Raw genomic sequence first — 18,400 nt, forward strand, 5'->3', positions numbered from 1 at the left:
TACCAATCTTACTGTCGTTATCAGTATAATTTTTTTTGTTTATCATTTTTTATTGTATTACTTAAAAAATAAAACTGTAAAGGCTGACCGAGAACATAACCATCCACTTCAATCTTTTGAAAGCGTGGTTTTCAAAGGGGGGAGTAATGTTGGATACGGATCTGTTTTCTGAAATGCAAACACATTTTAGTCACGCGTTTTTGCGTTGTCCGTTGTTTGTTATATGATGTGTTTACAGTAATGACAAGACGTCATCGTCGTGTACCCGATGAAATGATGATAAAAGCTGTGCTTGTCATTTTCATCACACAAGTACGCGTCCGCTTGTATTATGCGTTGACAACGAGTGAAAACGAGTGATGTAAAATTTCAGAAATTTAAAATTCAATATTTTGAAAACTTCTGACATTTAAAAATTTAATTTAATTTAATTTTTTAATAGACATTACTTTTTTACGTAGTGGGTTTCAAAATTAGAAATATTCATTGAATTTTTAAGTTTATATTTTCAAAATATTAAAAATAAACTGTACACATTAAAATTTAAATATTTTGTTTTTAAACGTTATTAATAAGAACAGAAATAAGGATAATACGAAATATTTGCGCGGAAGTATAGCATTCGCAGTATTGCTATTTTATCACTACACAATTCATGTAAATAAAAACAAATAATACAACTTTCTCTTGGAAATTTCCTAACTTACACCACTACTCATCGAGTGCTGAGTGTAATTTCCGTCCTGAGTTGTCGTTGAGGTCAAATCCGTCATCTCAAGTGCATCTCATGCATAAGCGTAACTAGGATTTCTTAGTTACAGCGGCTACGGTCCTAGAAAACTAATGTTCAAAATAACTTTGTGGGGCCTATGCCTCTACCATAGTAAGTGTAACTGTCCTCTAAAATCAAAATGAAAAATAAATAATAAAATGAAAGTATAAAATTATAATCAAAAACAAAATGTAAATAATAAAATAAGTACAGTATATATTATAGGGGGCTAAATACACATATAGAGGGGCTAAGCCCCCCTAGACCCCTCTAGTTACGCCGATGATCTCATTTCAACGAAGGAAGGTATTCTACTACATTCATGGGCATCCAGATCAGTCAGTATCATATTTATTTATTTTTAGTACATTCATATTGTAGATATCATGTATTCGAATTCGTTGTTTACTAACCTTAACATTAAGCACTATTCACTATTCTCATGTTTTAGACATAATAGAGATGGAAATATATCTATTAATTTAATACAGTCCATTGTCATCGTTTTATAGTTTTTATAATAATTTCCCCTTTGTTATACACTATTTAAAATATAAAGCACTGCATATCCGGCGCGTTTAATCTACGAGTCTATACCAGGCAAACAACGAGCTTTGTAACATAAGGAGGGATATTCGCGCATTCAGTCATATAATAGTTGTATAAATCCATCGGTTAGTTTAACATTTTTTATTTCGTTCCGCAATCTCGACTGTTAAAACTGCACAATATATTTGGAGGTATGCTACTCGTACCTACTGCTCACAATTTTGGCCCCTGTCGAAGAAGTCCTTTAGTATATTTTAATATTTCTTGTAAGTATAATATGTAGCGAAATGTCTGCATTATTAAAACTGTTTGTGTCGAACAGGAGGATTCTTCATTTGTTCAGCCAAAAACATTGACGAATGGTTGTCAGAAGGAGGTCTAACCTATCTGGGTGAGCTAGATACACTAAAATTCGAATATTTGTTTTTATTTATGCAATCCTTGGTTACCACTCAGATATATACTCGTACGTCGACGTGTCAGTGCTAAAGAACTCAGTGTTGTTACCTATTTTGTTATTTCGAATATGAAAAAAATAGAATATATTGGATTTTGATTTCCCATAGGAATATCGTGGGTTATGAGGTCAACTTGAGATACAATAGGCGTATCGTTGGGTATAATGAATAATGATTGGCTCCCTTTATCTCGTTGTGTTCACATCACAGAATTTTCGTAACAAGTTTGCAGTAGAAACAGGAGTTATACAAACTATAGCAAGTAAGTAAATAGTAAGTCATAGGTATATTTTTTATTCTTATGCTACTGATAAAAATCATTTTTTAAAAACATAATATTTTCTACTTTTTACTGATAAGTAAAATTTATTAAAATTTAAAATAGGTTCTGTATTCTAACTATTAAGATGGACAGGTCACCAAGTTCAGATAATATGAATACTCTTTTCACTCTTAGTAATAGACCTGCAGTATAATATAATTATATTATTTATTCAAGTTATTATTTTTAATTTTAAGATTTTTTTATGTTATAACACTAATAAGTTACTTCCAGAAACTTTTTTTTTATTGTAAGAAAAAAAGACCCTCGGCTACATGGGCCACAACTTCTAGAAACTATTATGAATATTAAAATCACATTCATTACAAATCGGAAGCAAATGTTTAATTTGTGATTTTTTGAGATTTTTAAAAATGTATTCAATCCGGAATTAAATTCTGAATACAAGGATTTACTTATTGTGATTAGTTGAAGCGAAAACGTTTGTTTTTAATGTACTTATAAAAAAAGTATTATTCAAATATTAATTTAAAAAAAAATAATACTATAAAATGTAGTAATACATAATATTCTATGAAGGAATATACGTCTCCTAATACATATTACACAGTAGGAAGAATGCAGATATATAATATAGTAGGTATATAAATGTAACTTAAGCTACATTTATTTTAAGTAGGTACACAATTAGTATTTACTATAGTACTAACACTTAGTAAACAACCTATATCCTATAAAACCTTGAACATGAAGGTTGACCTATCCTATGAATGGGTAATGTCTTATGCTAACCTATGCTGTAAACACCTACAAGGATTATTTATATTGTTTATAACTTATAAGTTACAACATTATAAGAAACATGGTACATCATAAATACCTAACATTTTCTTTAGATTAGATATTTTACTATTTTTATAATTTGAGAATTCACTCGGCACTCTGCTAATACCTTGCAAAGTTTAAACTTCAAATATAAGAACAGGTTCATTTCAAAGACAGTATAGATTCTGGCTTCTGGGTTTTTTTCCCTGTGCTGGAATCCTCTGCTTATACTTAGGTACTATAACAACTAATTACATTTTAAATTACAGACTATATGGATACTGGATAGTATTTTTTTATTATAAAGAAATACATTTTTTGTTTTGCTTATATTATATTATAATACAGCACATTTTACAACAATTAATGAAAACATATATTTTTCAATGTACGAGTATTACAATGTGTTTTTAGTATTTATTTTCATAGTAAATTACGTCAGTTAACAATAATACCTAATATTGAGTTTCAAATGAAGAAAATATATTGTTAAAATTAATTTTGAATAAGTAGAGAATTTAGAAATTCAAGCATGAATGAGAAAAAACAGTTTCTAAGGAAATTTTGTGCCACGTGTTTTAAAATTTTTTTTTAGCTTTTTGAATTTTAATGATAACTCTACTACAAAGTTTAAAATTGAAAATAAATATTATATTTTAATTTAAATAAGTTGGTACCTAAACCTAACCTATATCAATTCATATATACTAATAAAATTTGAATTTTTGTAATTTATATTTTTTAGATTTTGCGCTCGTCATTATGAGATTGAGTAAATCTAATTTATTCAATCGGATAAGTGATCCTAGTTTTAGTGGTACTTAAATGACATTATTAAATATAATTTTAAATTTGGGATTATCGTCGTCGATTTCACTTGCAATTTCAATGATAGATATTTTAACGTTCAAAGAATTTTAATTAGATAAGTAGGTACAGTATTGTTCTAAAGCCAATCTAAAAATTTTAAGACACTCACCACATAATGAAAACAAGACTAAAAATAACAATAACGCACCTATTTATTAGTTATTTTATAATAGTATTTTTTTTAAAGTGCATAGAAAATTTACAATAAATTCAAGGGTACATTTGTTTTTTTCTGATACAATTGTTGATTGTGGACGAAAACAAAATAGTAAAAAAATAACTTGGTTCTTTTTTACCCAACATTTTAGATTTGCGTAGACAAGTCTTTTTTTATTTTTATTTTACTGTTATAAAACCAAAGCCTTGAATCATGGGTTCTATTTGGTCGTTATTCAATAACAATCACTAAGTATTCATTCTATTAGATTTTATTTAATGATTTCGTGCTATTGACATAATTTATTGATAATGTATTTATAATAAATTGATTAATCAAATTTTAGTTCAATTTTCAATTGTTTCTTTAGGCAATGGTCGTTTGGGCGGGTGTAATCATTTTGATCGTAAAACTAATAATTTGCTTAGGTTACTAATATTTTTACAATTTGGGCAAGTGTAATAATTTTTACCTGAGCTACATAGATTTTGATATTCATATGATTTTATTTTATTTATTCATCACTTTAATTTACGAATACTTATTTATGTGATATTACTCTATCAATATATTTTAAAAGTTAGAATTCATTATTAATTTTTAACCAAGAGAATTTTTGTATATGATTTTATTTTGTTATTTTATTTATTATATCTATTGATACAAAACGACAAAACGTACTAGCATATCCTGTCACTTCCATTAGATTCTCATAGCAGGCTTATAATGAAATGGAGTAGAGATTTTCTAACCACAATCCAAAGCTATGGGTCACTAATGGCCAATGGGTGGCTCCTTAATCCAAAAACCCCAATTACGTTCTTACTCCATACCTCACTTATACCAACTTATTGTGTTTATTGCTTATTGTATTGATTGTTTATTTCACAACAAATATATTACAAATGACTATGATCATTATATTATTATCATGATAATGTACATTACCACGCATACAATATATATGTGTATAAATTAATTTACCTAATAACCTATATTCATACTTATTCGCCAAACAGACAATATCAATTTTTCTAAGACGTTCCACGACCGTCTTTTTTCTCTACGAACGCGTAAAATAAATAAGGGTAGCCGGGGTAGATAGTTGTATAATGTCCAAGTAACGAGCTCTTCTCATTGGTTGGTTAATGTGAAGATTAAAGTGAAGAAATACGAAACCAATGAATACGCGATGGTTGCAAAGTCATGGTGAAAGGTAGAATCTTGCGAACGAATAAGCTATTACATGTTAATCTATAGTAATTGTATTATTTTAATATTATATTTAGTATTATTAAGTATACTGTCAAGACTTGAGTACGTCTATTTATGTGTGTAATTACTAATTTATTAAGCTATTATTGATCATCGTTAGTATTATAATTTACTGTAGATTATACTTTTACTTAGCTTAAGATGAATAATATTTATTTTTGAACGATGCTGAGTTTACTCATCTTTATTATGTTATTATTGGATTTTATCTTCGTTTTTAGTTGAAGTTCTTTTATTTTGATTTATTTTAACAAAGTATTTTATATGAATAATTTTACATTTTTTAAAGTAAACAGCAAAAAGCATTTAGTAAAATTTATTTTAAGTCCTCTTTAGGGAGAGATAATGTCCTCTTTGATCACCCTGCAATTTTCGTTTATGACAACCACAATAGTGACAAGTCTCAACTTATAATTGTATTCCAATAATTTTAACTTGATTTGTACGAATATAATATTAAACACTAAAATAAGTTGTTCAACAATAAAACTTCGATTTTAGAAAATATTTTTAAGTCATTCTAAGTTTTAAAATCTAAATAATGTTCATATTATACGAGCCAAATATAAAATATTATGAAAGATAATACGAATAGATCTGATTCACTTGATCTCATATACTATTAAATATTAACATATTCAAATATACACAATATTAAAATATAAACATGTAGATATATAATTTATATGACGAGATTTCATTATACATAGAGAAACAAGATGAAACATTTATGAAACATTTATTCAACGATCTTACGATGAATATTTCTAGACTTTTATATTTTAGTTCAATAGAATTTTGAATGTAATATAAGTTTACTTCGGTGCTTAAAATCATAACTTAAGAGAGGTATAACTCAAACACATATAACCTATTCAAAGTACAAATCGTATCTTATGTCTCCAATGTAATGCATATATTATTATATAAATTCTCACTCTAATTCTGGGGATTACAAGACTATTATTGGACAAACTGTCAAACTAACCAAGACTATACGGTTTTCGTGAATTTTTTTAAATTATACCTATTGTTAATTTAAATAACCGATGTAAAATATTAAATTTAAATTTTCTTAATAAATTCTTATAAAATAATATTGTTTATTGGCTAGGATAATTAATAATATTCATTGTTTTGATTATATAATTAAACCAATGTTATTATCCAGATAGCACTTATTATTATATCATATCCCCTTTCCACATTCACGTTTTGAAGTGATAAATAGTACCTACCAAGTCAATTATTTAATGAATACTATATATACCAGTGCCTGTGTTATGCGTCTAAGGACTAGAATTCAAATTTTGCATAAAATATTGAAATTTATATTTTGTTTTAATTTTAATTGTTATTAGATACAGTATTACTATCTAAAGTTTAACTAATTAAATTAACCTTTAAAATTACAGTAAAAAATATTATTTTAATTTGAATAAAAAATAATTTTATATCGTATCGGACACTCTATAATACTAAAATGTAAGTTATTGAAAATATAAAACTTAAGTAAAGGTTAAGTTAGGTAGTAACTAAAAAGTAGTAGTAATTAGTAGTAACTAAAAAAATATTTCAAAAATGCGAGTGAAAATGCCTCTAAAATTTGGTAAAACCCATTACGTAATTTAATTCAATTCATTATTCACTAAATCACATGTATCGATGTATCAAGTTTTAAAACTAGTATTTTTTTAAGCTACCTACTATACTATAGGTATACTATGACTAGCTAGTATAAGTATACTTGGCATTGACTATTATGTTAATTATGTTTTAGGCCGTCGATAAGATTCAAATCAAATACGTTTTGTTTTACTTTCTATTTAGTATGAAAAGTGCAGCGAACGGTACAATTTAATTTTCGTCCGCTTTTGTCTTGAATCACATGCATGAATAGCGACGAATTAACGTCATGACTGTTCCAAAACTCGGAGATGAACTACAAAAACCCGTGGCAGTGACAGATGATTCAAATTCAGCGGATAAGCCAAATTTGAAAGGAGATTGGTTGAATTTTTTCCTATTGATATTGCTGTACACGATGCAAGGCATACCATTAGGCATAGCATCGGCAATGCCGATAATTTTGCAAAGCAACAAAAATGTATCTTACAAAGATCAAGTAAATATCTGATTTGACATTAAAAATTACGTGTCTATGTGATTAATATTGTATAATTCAAATGTATAATACACTTGTATTAGTACAACATTGTGTTCTTATTACTCCTGTATAACATAAACGTGGTCTTGTTTTGTTCCAGGCTTTATTTAGTCTAGTCGCATGGCCGTTTAGCCTAAAACTGATATGGGCCCCTTTGGTGGACGCGTTATACGTACAAAAAATTGGAAGACGAAAATCTTGGCTCATACCTGTTCAATATTTAATGGGTACGTGTATATTAATATAAATGTTTCCGTTGCCCACTTAAATTGATGCGAGGGAGTATCTACCTATCAGATATCTTTGTAGATTAGGTTATGATTTGTGTATATCAGCAGTATTTGTCTGCTAATTAAATTTATGGTATGCGTATTTCACGAACTTAGGCATTTGACAAAACATATACCTATAGTTGAATGTTTCAGAGTGATATATTTTTATATCCATTAAAGTATTTTAATATTTAGTAAAGGGCGATTCATACATTACGAATCAATTATTATTTCAAAATGTGGTAATATTTTTTTAAAATATTTTATACACATGGTTTAAATTTGTTACAAAACAACTTGTTTTCTAAAAAAATGTATTTCCAAATGTTTTTACAAAGATATATACGAGTAGTTTCTGGGTGTGGTAAGCTGTTACACCTTAAAATGTTGGTCCACTAATCCACTCATCTAAACTTTTAATACTAATAATGTATAAAACTATAAAAACTACTCACCGTAAATTCGTCTTTTATGTATCGAAATACATAGAAAATTGTTCTGCTTTGAAGTATGAAGTTAAAAATGTGCGTTGTCATTCAAAAAGCATACAAACTTAAAAAATGTAAAGGATAAGCAATATTATCTAATAATATATACTTTTTTTAACGACTGGAAACTGTTTAAATTTCTTTTTCCGAAAACATTTATACTGTTTGAAATAATGAGTGTGAACGATAAAAGAATCATCCGATATATAAAGTAGTGAACTGCGTCTTCCATATATCCTATCAAACCGTTTGTGTTAAACAGGAGCATGCTTCATTTATATGGCCGGCAATATCGACGAGTGGTTGCCAGAAACACGAAAGCCGGAGATACTAAAATTGGTATCAGTATTTTTCTTCGCGAAAATCTTGGCCGCTACTCAAGACATAGTGGTCGATGGTTGGGCACTGACAATGCTCAAGAAGTCAGTGTTATTGTTAACTTGTTTATTATTTCGAATTGGTATAACATATTAAACAAAATGTTGTATTTCGTTTTATCATACAGGAATAACGTAGGCTATGCTTCTACGTGTAATGCATCCGGTCAAGTGATGGGCACAATGATAAGTTCTGTGTTTTCCGTCTTGTTGACTTCAGAAGACTTTAGCAACAAGTACTTACGGAGTGAACCGGGTGTGGGAGGAGTGTTCACTATGAAATGTAAGCGAGTAAAACCCATTTTGGCAGATATTTAGTGAATGATAAAAAAAACTGAATGGTCAACATATACAATAGTTACTAATTCTGAATATATATACAGGTTTATTCTATGTCTGGGGTATTCTATTTACATTAATAACTACATTGATTGCAATTTTCAAAAAAGAAAAAGATAACAGATTAGAGGACGACCACGTAAAGCTCAACATTGTTCAAAACTATTCACTATTATGGGACATTTTAAAACTACCAAATATTCAATTATTGGCAATATCATTGCTGACAGCGAAGGTAAATATTCTATTGTAACCCTCCAATTTAAAGCGTCTTTAATTACATAAGCTTACTAATTTAAAATATTTGCTCGAACCATTTTTTTTTGAAATTTTGTTTTGACATTGGTTCTATAATTCATTTATAACTTTTCTCTAATGTATTTATTTTATATATATTTATTTCAAATATTCCATAATATGGAATATTATATAATATATAATATATTATTATGTACGTATTTAACCTTTGAAGTTCTGATGGAATGATAGTTTTATACATATTTTGAAATCAATATGTATTACAATTTTAATTGAATCTATATTGATCTTTTATCCATCAATAATAATGTGTATTGTGTATATTATTCAAGATTGGATTTGCTGCAACTGATAGCGTGTCAATTTTAAAACTCATTGATGCAGGAGTACCAAAAGACAACATTATGGTTATACACACAACAATGTTTGTTGTAAAAATGATTTTACCACTTCTTGTAGCGAAATACACGTCTGGGCCAAAACCGATGAACATATACCTAACAGCAACTCCTTTCAGGTAGATAAACATGAATATAATTAGGAGGATAACTTTGGATTGCATAACAATATTCAAACATTCAGCAAATAAAAATAAATTTGAGTTGTTTTATTAATACAATATTATAATTATAAAACATCTAAACCACAATTAACGATCACTATTTTAGTGGATACGCTTTTCGACTACGGTTTTGTCACAATCCAAAATTCCATTTGACAATTGGGTCAAAATGTGGTTAGCACTGTACTCTGAAGGTAACAGAATCAATATAGAAATAACTAAACAATCATCTTAATTAATTGCATTAATTTCATTTTACATCCAATTTACATTACAGTTGAGATACTGCTCATGGGTTAATTAAACACCTGAAATTTCCTGACGTTGTGTAGAGCCTTTAAATTAATACTTTGTTTAGTAATTATTAACAAATACTACAAATGGAATGTGGCAAACGATTACGTTTCAAAATATATCTCAATTTCTATTTACAATTCTAGTCGGTGTTAATAATACTATACAGCATATATAATATAATCAATCTATTACCAAAACTATATGGTTACATCAAAATGTGTCCTACTGTGTCCTACTAAGCCTATATCGAAAGTTAATTAGTATTTTGTACTGATGAAATTGCAGCGTCAACATATTCTATTAATCCTTACATACCATATTCACTAAGGGCCAAGGCAATGTGTAGTACATACTTGATCAGATGTTAATTCCAATCCAAATTTTCGTTACCCACCGAGGCCTTCTTAATTGAAAGTAATAAAACATACAACATTCAATTTTAGTCACGTTTAGACGTTTAAATTCGGGTTTTTATACGATTTTGTTTTATATACTTATTAATGTGTTTTTTTACGAGTATTTTCAAATAGAAATAAGTATTGAAAATCTTCATAATCTTCTTTCTTTTTGGCTTATATATTCAAGATGTTCCTATACTTTATGAAAACCAGCTAACTGCTGTAACAAATATATGTAATTATATGTATACAATTATCTGATTGCATCTAAATTGCGTGATGAAAAAAATTAGTTATTTTGGTTGACATCTGAATTGCGTGTGTAAAAGATTGAACATACGACCGGTTTTTGCCGACTTCTACATAATTTTTATGGTATGAAATATAAAGCTAGTAAATAAAGGGGTCCATTCAAAAATGAGGCAACTTCATTTTTCAAGACACAAAAAAAACTTGGGACCTATCTGGTTTTTCAACAGAAAAAAAATCCGACAGCTTCCTGTAGTTACATTATATTTTCCATATGGGTGGTTGGATTTGCCTCGTTCTTGCACAGATATACTTATTAAATTTTTCTTAAACATTGTAGACGGGCAAAAACCCATTTTCAACAAAAATGGAGTTGTCTCGTTTTTGTACGGACACCTTACAATTCGATAGTATATATAGGTTTTCTCAAAGGGACTAAAAATATGTTTATATTTTATACATAAAACTTAGCCTTCAGTTTGGCTTTACGACTAATTAAAAATTATTTTAGTTAATTGAATTTATTAATTATTTAAATTTTTAAATTTTTAAAGGAAAACTGAACTTAATTTTGTTAAATTTACTATTAGTTCAAGTTATACATATTATAACACACTATTATTTGTGTGTCTACTTCTAGTTTTTTTTATTTTAAAATTTTCAGTATTAACACATCTTTACTGAATATTAAAATACAATGTCGCTACTATTTAGCTCAGATCAGTTCTATCGCGGAAAAAACACGCACTCAACTCAGCTTTGTCACGAAAAAACCTCGATTCAAGCTAGTTAATGATTTTCACACTCAATTTGGAAACACAGAAATTAATATTACATGCAAGTATTTGTTTTTTTACAAAATCTTGACATTTCTGTAAAAACATTGATTTTTTAATACCATGATTTATAATAATTGATTTTAAGCAAATGACTACTTATTTATTGATAAGTATTAAATAAAACGGAATTTACGTTTTATGAATTAGACCTTTAATAAGGTTACAAATAGTTTGTAATAAAGCAGCTTATCATTGTCATGAAAATATTATTGTAATAGTTTTAAGCAATTGTTCTGACACTTACAATATGAATTACATAGTTTTCGGTTCAATAAACAATTTTATAACATGACCGGAAAGATAAATGTATTAGTTTTACATAGTGACGTTGACATGCTTTTTTTTTAAATAAAATTGTTGTGTTTGTCATCCTGGTTTGATGAACTTTACACAATATTTCCTTTAACTAATTTTCAACACCGAGGTTCGTTTTTGATATCAATTTTAATATGTATTTATTTATTTATTTATTTATTTATTTATGAAACGGGACAAGCCCAATACAAATGTTGAAATTAATCTTAAAACTAAAGTATGTACAGTAAAAATATAAGAAATTAAATTAACAGTGTAAAACATTACCTTAGGAATGGTTTAGTCCCCCAATAGAAACGATGGATCCTCGTTCGCTAGTCGCATCGTGCGTGACATAGGACAGTTTCGCAAATAATTCACAGAACAAAAGGGAATATGGAATATTAATAACATGTCTAGTTCTCTGGTTTTTTTTTTTTTATTAATTTTAAAACTTTTACACTCAGATAATTTGATACCGCTTAGTGTTCATGGTCTCCATTTTTCAGCCATCATGAACTCAAAAAATTATTGTTTCAATCTGTACCCAGAATCTCGATACATATAACAACTTATTACTATATTATATTTCTTATAGAATCTTCACTAATTCCTTTGTGTACAATATGTAAAATTATTTACTAGAATAAAAATTCAAACGAGTAAATACTTAGTTTCTGAGAAATAAACATTATGTTCATATCAAGGTTAATTGTTTCATGATGATAGGTTTGGAAAATATGAGCTCACTCATTGATAAAATCTATCAACACTTAATAATTTGTAAAAATTACCTAAGAATAATAAATACAAGAATCAATTTATGTTTAAATATTTTTAAACATTTTTAAAGACTATTATTTTTATTGTATACATTTGAATAACTTAGAAACTATTCTAACCTCGATTTAGACTGGTAAATCAAATTTTACAGAAAAAAAACCATCTACTGAGGCGGATTCTTATTTGAAAAACAGAAGTTTGTATCACCGTTCCGAACTCTCCTTGAATCTCAAGTTGCCTTTACTGTGGTCTTTAAGTATTTAGTTTAGGTATAAAAATGTCAAAAATCATGTTTAGAATAGCTGTATTGTTAAAGAAAAATATAAGGTATTCATACTTGTTGAATATATATTATATGTTTCTGTTATTGATTTTATTAACCTTTATGTGTCTGGAAAGGTACCCGGGTAACTTTTTAGTTTTTAATTTTTTTACTCTTAAATTTTTAGTATGCATGTTTTGAAATTCCATGAAATCATTCAATAGAATTTACAGTTTATAAAATTATATATTTTAATTGAAAAATTTTTACTCATCGAACTTAAAAAAAATTCTTACGTTTTACACGTTTTAAGGACGTAGCAGATACCCGGGTATTCCTATATTTTTTACAGAAATTCAGATTTAATTTACATCAATAAAAAGTTTTATCTTGTTTGATAATCATTTTTATTTTATTTAACTTATAACATATTATTAAATCTCATTATTTTACTGTAACTGTATTTGTGGTGATGTTAAATACTTTTAAACCAATAATATTTGAGCATGAAACATGATAAAATATATTTATATTATAATAATCTTCGAATTTAAGTGGCTTTAAATATAATTTCAGATTACTTTGGAACATTTCATTTTTGGCGTTTATTTATTATACACCGAGATTGATAACAATGAATGGGTTTGTCAATATTCCAATATATTACTATGCACTTTTGGTATTTATATTATCAATACATGATGTGAGTAATAGCTGTTTATTTATTAATAGGTTATTTAAATTAGCATAATTTTGATGGAAATACTGTTGTGACAAATTTGAATATCAATTGAGAAAAATATGTTATGAAATATTATGAAAAATTAAATGTATTATTATTATTACCTAATAATGTATCGATAACTTTGTGATTTCATTTGTATAGATTCTAGCCAACATTATGACTGTATCTATATTAGCTTTTTTCTCTCGAATAAGTGATTCACGTTTTGGTGGTACCTACATGACTTTATTGAATACACTTTCAAATTTGGGAGGAGCATGGTCGTCTTCGGTCGCTATTGGAATGATAGATTTCCTAACTTTTAAAGAATGTTCTTTAGATCACAAGAATAATTGCTCTACACCAAATCTAAAAAACGTGAGAAATTCAAATATAATTAGTAATGTTGATTAAAATTAAAACAATGACAATATTTATGAACATTATATTATGTCTGCATATGATGTCATTCTAAAAAAATGTTTGTTTAATTTTTTCATAGTCTAGTTGATTATGATATTGAAATTGTATACTTGTTTTCTATATGCAGGAATAATATGTGGGCAAGAGATTGCTTTAGGATAGTTCATAGGAAACAATCTCTAGTATAAAAAAAATATTCAAAATTATAGAGAATTTAATTTAGCAATATAGATAGATAAAGCAGATAAAAGAGACTTATAATTATTCACTTGTGTTAATTTCCTGAAATGTACATACTATTGCTTTATATTAACTTTTCAGATTTTGTTTGAATCTTATTTTTTAGTTTTAACCGATTTAATGGTGTTGGCATAAGTTGGTATTTAAAATAATTTTTTATTCAATTTGTATTCAAATTTTTGACTGCTTTGTTTTTTTTTTATTATAGATGTGTAAAACCAATGGAGGTGATTGTATTGTTATAGTCAACGGTTATTACGTAGAAACGGCTGTTTGTACCATTATCGGAATCATTTGGTTTTGTGTTTTCAGAATTATCCTTAAAAAAGTTCAAACTAAGAGCCCTTCTCATTGGTTGGTCAATATAAAGAAACCTTCAAGTTAGAAAAATGAAATAAATGTATAATATTGCTTTTTGTATATTTTTAGCCGTAGTAATCATAGTAATTAACATTTCGAAGGCCTATATATAAATTATATATATTGTAATTTATTTATTATTTTTGTGTTATAGATCAAAAATTGTTATTAGGTTCTCTATTGAGACATTTAATTATAATGTTATAGCAATGTTATTACTAATTATTCCTCTATAATGTTAGATTTGTATCTATTCTATGGTCGCAGCATACCGGTTCGATAGGAATCAAGTTATAATATGAATATAATATCATCTATTTATGAAGAAATCGAGATGTTTAACTAGAGATAACTAGAGATGACTAGAGTTTGTACGCAAATGCGGCCGCTGAACAACTTTTCATCAACTCTTAAGACATCAGTCACTTCAAACGCCTGAAGCCGTATGGCATAGTTTAAGTCACTAAGAACATTGACTACCTCATCGGAGATACAACTCCAATCATGTATTATGTATTATACCTTACTCACCTATTTTTCACTGTACTTATAAATGTCCCTAGGTTGTTTAATTAAAGATGCTTTAGGGTACCTAGTTAATTATTTTCTAGTTTCATTTTTAACAAGGATACCCGGCACATTATAATATAATATGAATGATAACTTAAGCTATTTATTCTATTTATTCAAATTATTTCATAATGACATAGTGAAGAGTTTGATGTGAAAAGATTATAGGCATGTTTAATTGGAGGACTAAAATAATTAATAATTAATAATTAATTCAGGGTAGTTGCTATAGAAATCTATACGAATTTCGACCATCGATTGTGATCAAAGTCGATAAACGTGTGTATAATGTTGTCAGTTAACATAGATAGTTAGATTAATAATATTCCTATAATACCAGGAGTATGTATTCAAATGCTTACAATAATTTGATTTTAAATTTATTTAATATATTAGTTATATGTTTCCGATTTAGTGAACTAAGATATACAAATTTAATCATTTAAGTGACGTGGAATACTACTTCCTTAACCGATTAGTCGTGTTATCTACAAAATAACTGTCGAGATAAGTGTTTTATTCTGACAATATTTAAGGCCATCTAAAAACTTACTTATTGGTGCGATCAGTGGTACACAGATATTTTTATACATTGGAGGAGTTATATAGAAAAATCTTATTTTTGTATAATATTTATTTCAAAATATTTTATTAATTGTATTTATTTGTATACATCTATATTTGTAGAAAAAAATACAGAATACCCCCGCTCCGTGTGTACCCCACTGGGTGAAATTAGTGAAAGTCTTCTGGTTTTGAAGACACAGAGGTACCTACATTAATATTATGTGTTAAAATATTAGTGTTTGATAGCTCATAAGACATTGGTGTAAGTTTAAATTTAAAATTAGAAATTTATATTTATTGGTAAAAAATCGTATAAATATATTGTTGTAGTCCGATAATAGCAAAAGAGGGAGCGGGGAAATAGATATTTTATGCAACAATTTTTTTGTTTTTTGTAAAAAGTGACTACTTTATTTGTCTAAAGATTTGTTGTACGTGCAGCGTGAATTACTATTCACCCACCAAATAAATATAAATAATTTTTTTGAATTATGGGGTTTCGCCTACTTGCTTTTATTTTTTATGATATACAAGATTATTTAATTAATTTATTTTAAGTAATTATTATAGAAAGTAAAGATACAGTTACTTTGTAGAACGTAAATTAAACCCTAATTTAAGACGATTATTTTATAAATATTATTTGAAAATATTTCTGTTGGAAATTACGTTTATACCTGTTCAATTAGAAAGTTTCCAATAGAACTTGAATGAAATTTATCGTTAATTCCAAATGGAATGTTCAAAACAAGGTGGCTTTACGTATTTTAATTTATAATACATTAAGTCAACTTGACAGTCAGCAGTGATGTATTTAGGATTTTGCTGCCCTTGGTACATATTTTCTATATTTTCGTTTGGTTCATTGGTTGTATATAATGTTTAAAACAATTTAATTTACCAATTATAAAATACTATTAAAAGAAAATTGTTATAAAATGTTATAACTTATACCTAAAAAAATTTAAAAAATGTAAATATCGTAAAGATGCATTAGTATTGAAAATTACAAAAAAAAAACATTTTACAAATACATTTAATACAAATGATGTACGTTTATTAAATTATGAGAATTATTCCGGGACAAAGTAATGAGAAAAAACATAATGAAGGCTCTATTGTTGAAGGTTTGCAAATGAAAAACTGTGACGGTTTTTTCAGAAAATACTCTTGTATTGACTAAAAGACCGTTCTATGTTGACAGATTTGACAGGGGCGTATTTACGTTTACTATATCAGAAGGAGTGAATTTAATGTCCGGAGTCCCTTGTTGATTTTTAAAAATTAAAACATCTCTGATGATTTTAATAGTTTGAAATCCAGAATTTTTTTAAATTAAATTTTTTATTTTTCAACTATTTTATATTTATATCGTCCGGAATTACCAATATCGGCAATAACTGAACTAGTTCTAATCTGTACAATGTAATGCCATGTGCCAGAAATAAGTATGTAAATGCCATTTAGATTAATTATAATATTTGGTGGTCATCAAAAATTACTAATCGTGTTAATTTAGACTATAAAGTTAATGTTTAGTCGTCGAAAATCAATAAAAAAATAAAAAAATACTAAAATGTGCACAAAATATGTACTTATTTAACAAATATATAAAAATATGTATTTATACCAAAATATGTAAAAATATGTAAAATAAATTTGGGTTTATTTCCATTAGAATGATTTAAATCGTACACATTTTTTTTTTATCAATTTAAAAATATCTTATTCCAATAAAAATATGTATTTACTATAAAATCCGTTCCCTACTTATAACAATGTATAACTATTGTAATATAATATAAATTTACTTTTCATTGGGTAGTTCATACATTAATATATGTATTTAAAGATAAAACAAATAAACACCCAAGTTAAATTAGATTTTTGATGAGTTTTTTTCTGTCATAATCGTCATAGCTTAATGATTAATTATGTCGACTGTGTTTCACGTCATTCATGGACGATCTTTGATATGATTTGAACCATGTAAACTGCTTTTGTTAACTGCCAGACAACCGAATAAAACTAACCATGGTCAGATATTTATTTATATTGTTTATAATTTGTATAGAACGAAATCCAAAAGTACTTTTTCAAAAACATATAAACGGTAAATATTGAGAATTTTGTTGTTGTTGTTAAAATAAAATGTAATAATATTATGTAGGCGCTCTAGTCGTAAAATGTGGAACTAAAATTCGTTGTTAACATAATATTATTAAATTTATAGAATAAGATTAAAAGGTGATAACTAGGGCTCGGATTTTGGCTGCATCCGAATTGCATGCCAAAAATAAAAATGTCCGAATTGCATGCCGTCTCCTGTAGGGGTTTGTCCGGATTGCATGCCGTACACCACACGTTTATTTACTATGCACTTAAACAACTTAAACTTTTTTTTGGACTTTTCTATTTTTTTTTAAAAAAATGCATGTATAGAAACGATCTTTTATGTATGGTTGTTACAACTGTTTAGTGATTAGTTTCTGGATTGAAATATTTTTATATCCGTGTAAATATTTTCCCAAACAGTATCTATATTGGAGTAATGTAGTGTATTGTGGTCTCAGTCTGTTTCTCGAAATGTCAAAAAAAATCACCAAATTTAAAAATAATATTATTTAAAATACACTCACTTGATTGTCCTAAACTACAATAGTTTTATTTAACTAATGGCCTTTGTTGTCGATGAAAAATAAATAGTTTTATTTTATGATTCTTATTCACAGTTTCACCTTC

At 27.2% G+C, this 18,400-nt stretch overlaps 1 protein-coding gene across 5 annotated transcripts; it reads left to right on the top strand.

Moving 5' to 3' along the window:
- The first annotated feature begins 1,462 nt into the window (after window positions 1-1,462).
- On the top strand, window positions 1,463-16,156 carry LOC111030668 (acetyl-coenzyme A transporter 1-like). Of its 5 annotated transcripts, none has more exons than XM_022310296.1 (12): window positions 1,463-1,587; window positions 1,644-1,712; window positions 1,888-2,041; window positions 6,970-7,314; window positions 7,457-7,583; window positions 8,379-8,538; window positions 8,622-8,776; window positions 8,877-9,067; window positions 9,423-9,607; window positions 13,351-13,477; window positions 13,661-13,876; window positions 14,370-16,156. In XM_022310296.1, exons 4-12 carry the CDS (start codon window positions 7,105-7,107, stop codon window positions 14,544-14,546), a joined length of 1,548 nt encoding a protein of 515 aa, XP_022165988.1. In that variant the 5' UTR covers window positions 1,463-1,587; window positions 1,644-1,712; window positions 1,888-2,041; window positions 6,970-7,104; the 3' UTR covers window positions 14,547-16,156. The 5 variants fall into 5 exon arrangements, with proteins under 5 accessions (XP_022165988.1, XP_022165987.1, XP_022165989.1 ...); XM_022310295.1 differs by having other exon boundaries at window positions 7,020-7,314; XM_022310297.1 differs by lacking the exons at window positions 1,463-1,587; window positions 1,644-1,712 and adding an exon at window positions 1,727-1,799 and having other exon boundaries at window positions 7,020-7,314.
- Window positions 16,157-18,400: the final 2,244 nt, after the last annotated feature.

The sequence above is a fragment of the Myzus persicae genome, unplaced genomic scaffold (assembly GCF_001856785.1).
Source record: "Myzus persicae strain clone G006 unplaced genomic scaffold, MPER_G0061.0, whole genome shotgun sequence".
NCBI classification, from domain to species: domain Eukaryota; kingdom Metazoa; phylum Arthropoda; class Insecta; order Hemiptera; family Aphididae; genus Myzus; species Myzus persicae.

What these genes read in the sequence shown, in the direction of transcription:
- LOC111030668 (XM_022310296.1), top strand. Translation starts at nt 7,105, where the DNA reads ATGACTGTTCCAAAACTCGGAGATGAACTACAAAAACCCGTGGCAGTG. An exon ending in ACCTGTTCAATATTTAATGG is followed by an intron (nt 7,584 to 8,378) that starts GTACGTGTATAT and finishes TGTGTTAAACAG; the next exon opens with GAGCATGCTTCATTTATATG. An exon ending in CTAACAGCAACTCCTTTCAG is followed by an intron (nt 9,608 to 13,350) that starts GTAGATAAACAT and finishes ATATAATTTCAG; the next exon opens with ATTACTTTGGAACATTTCAT.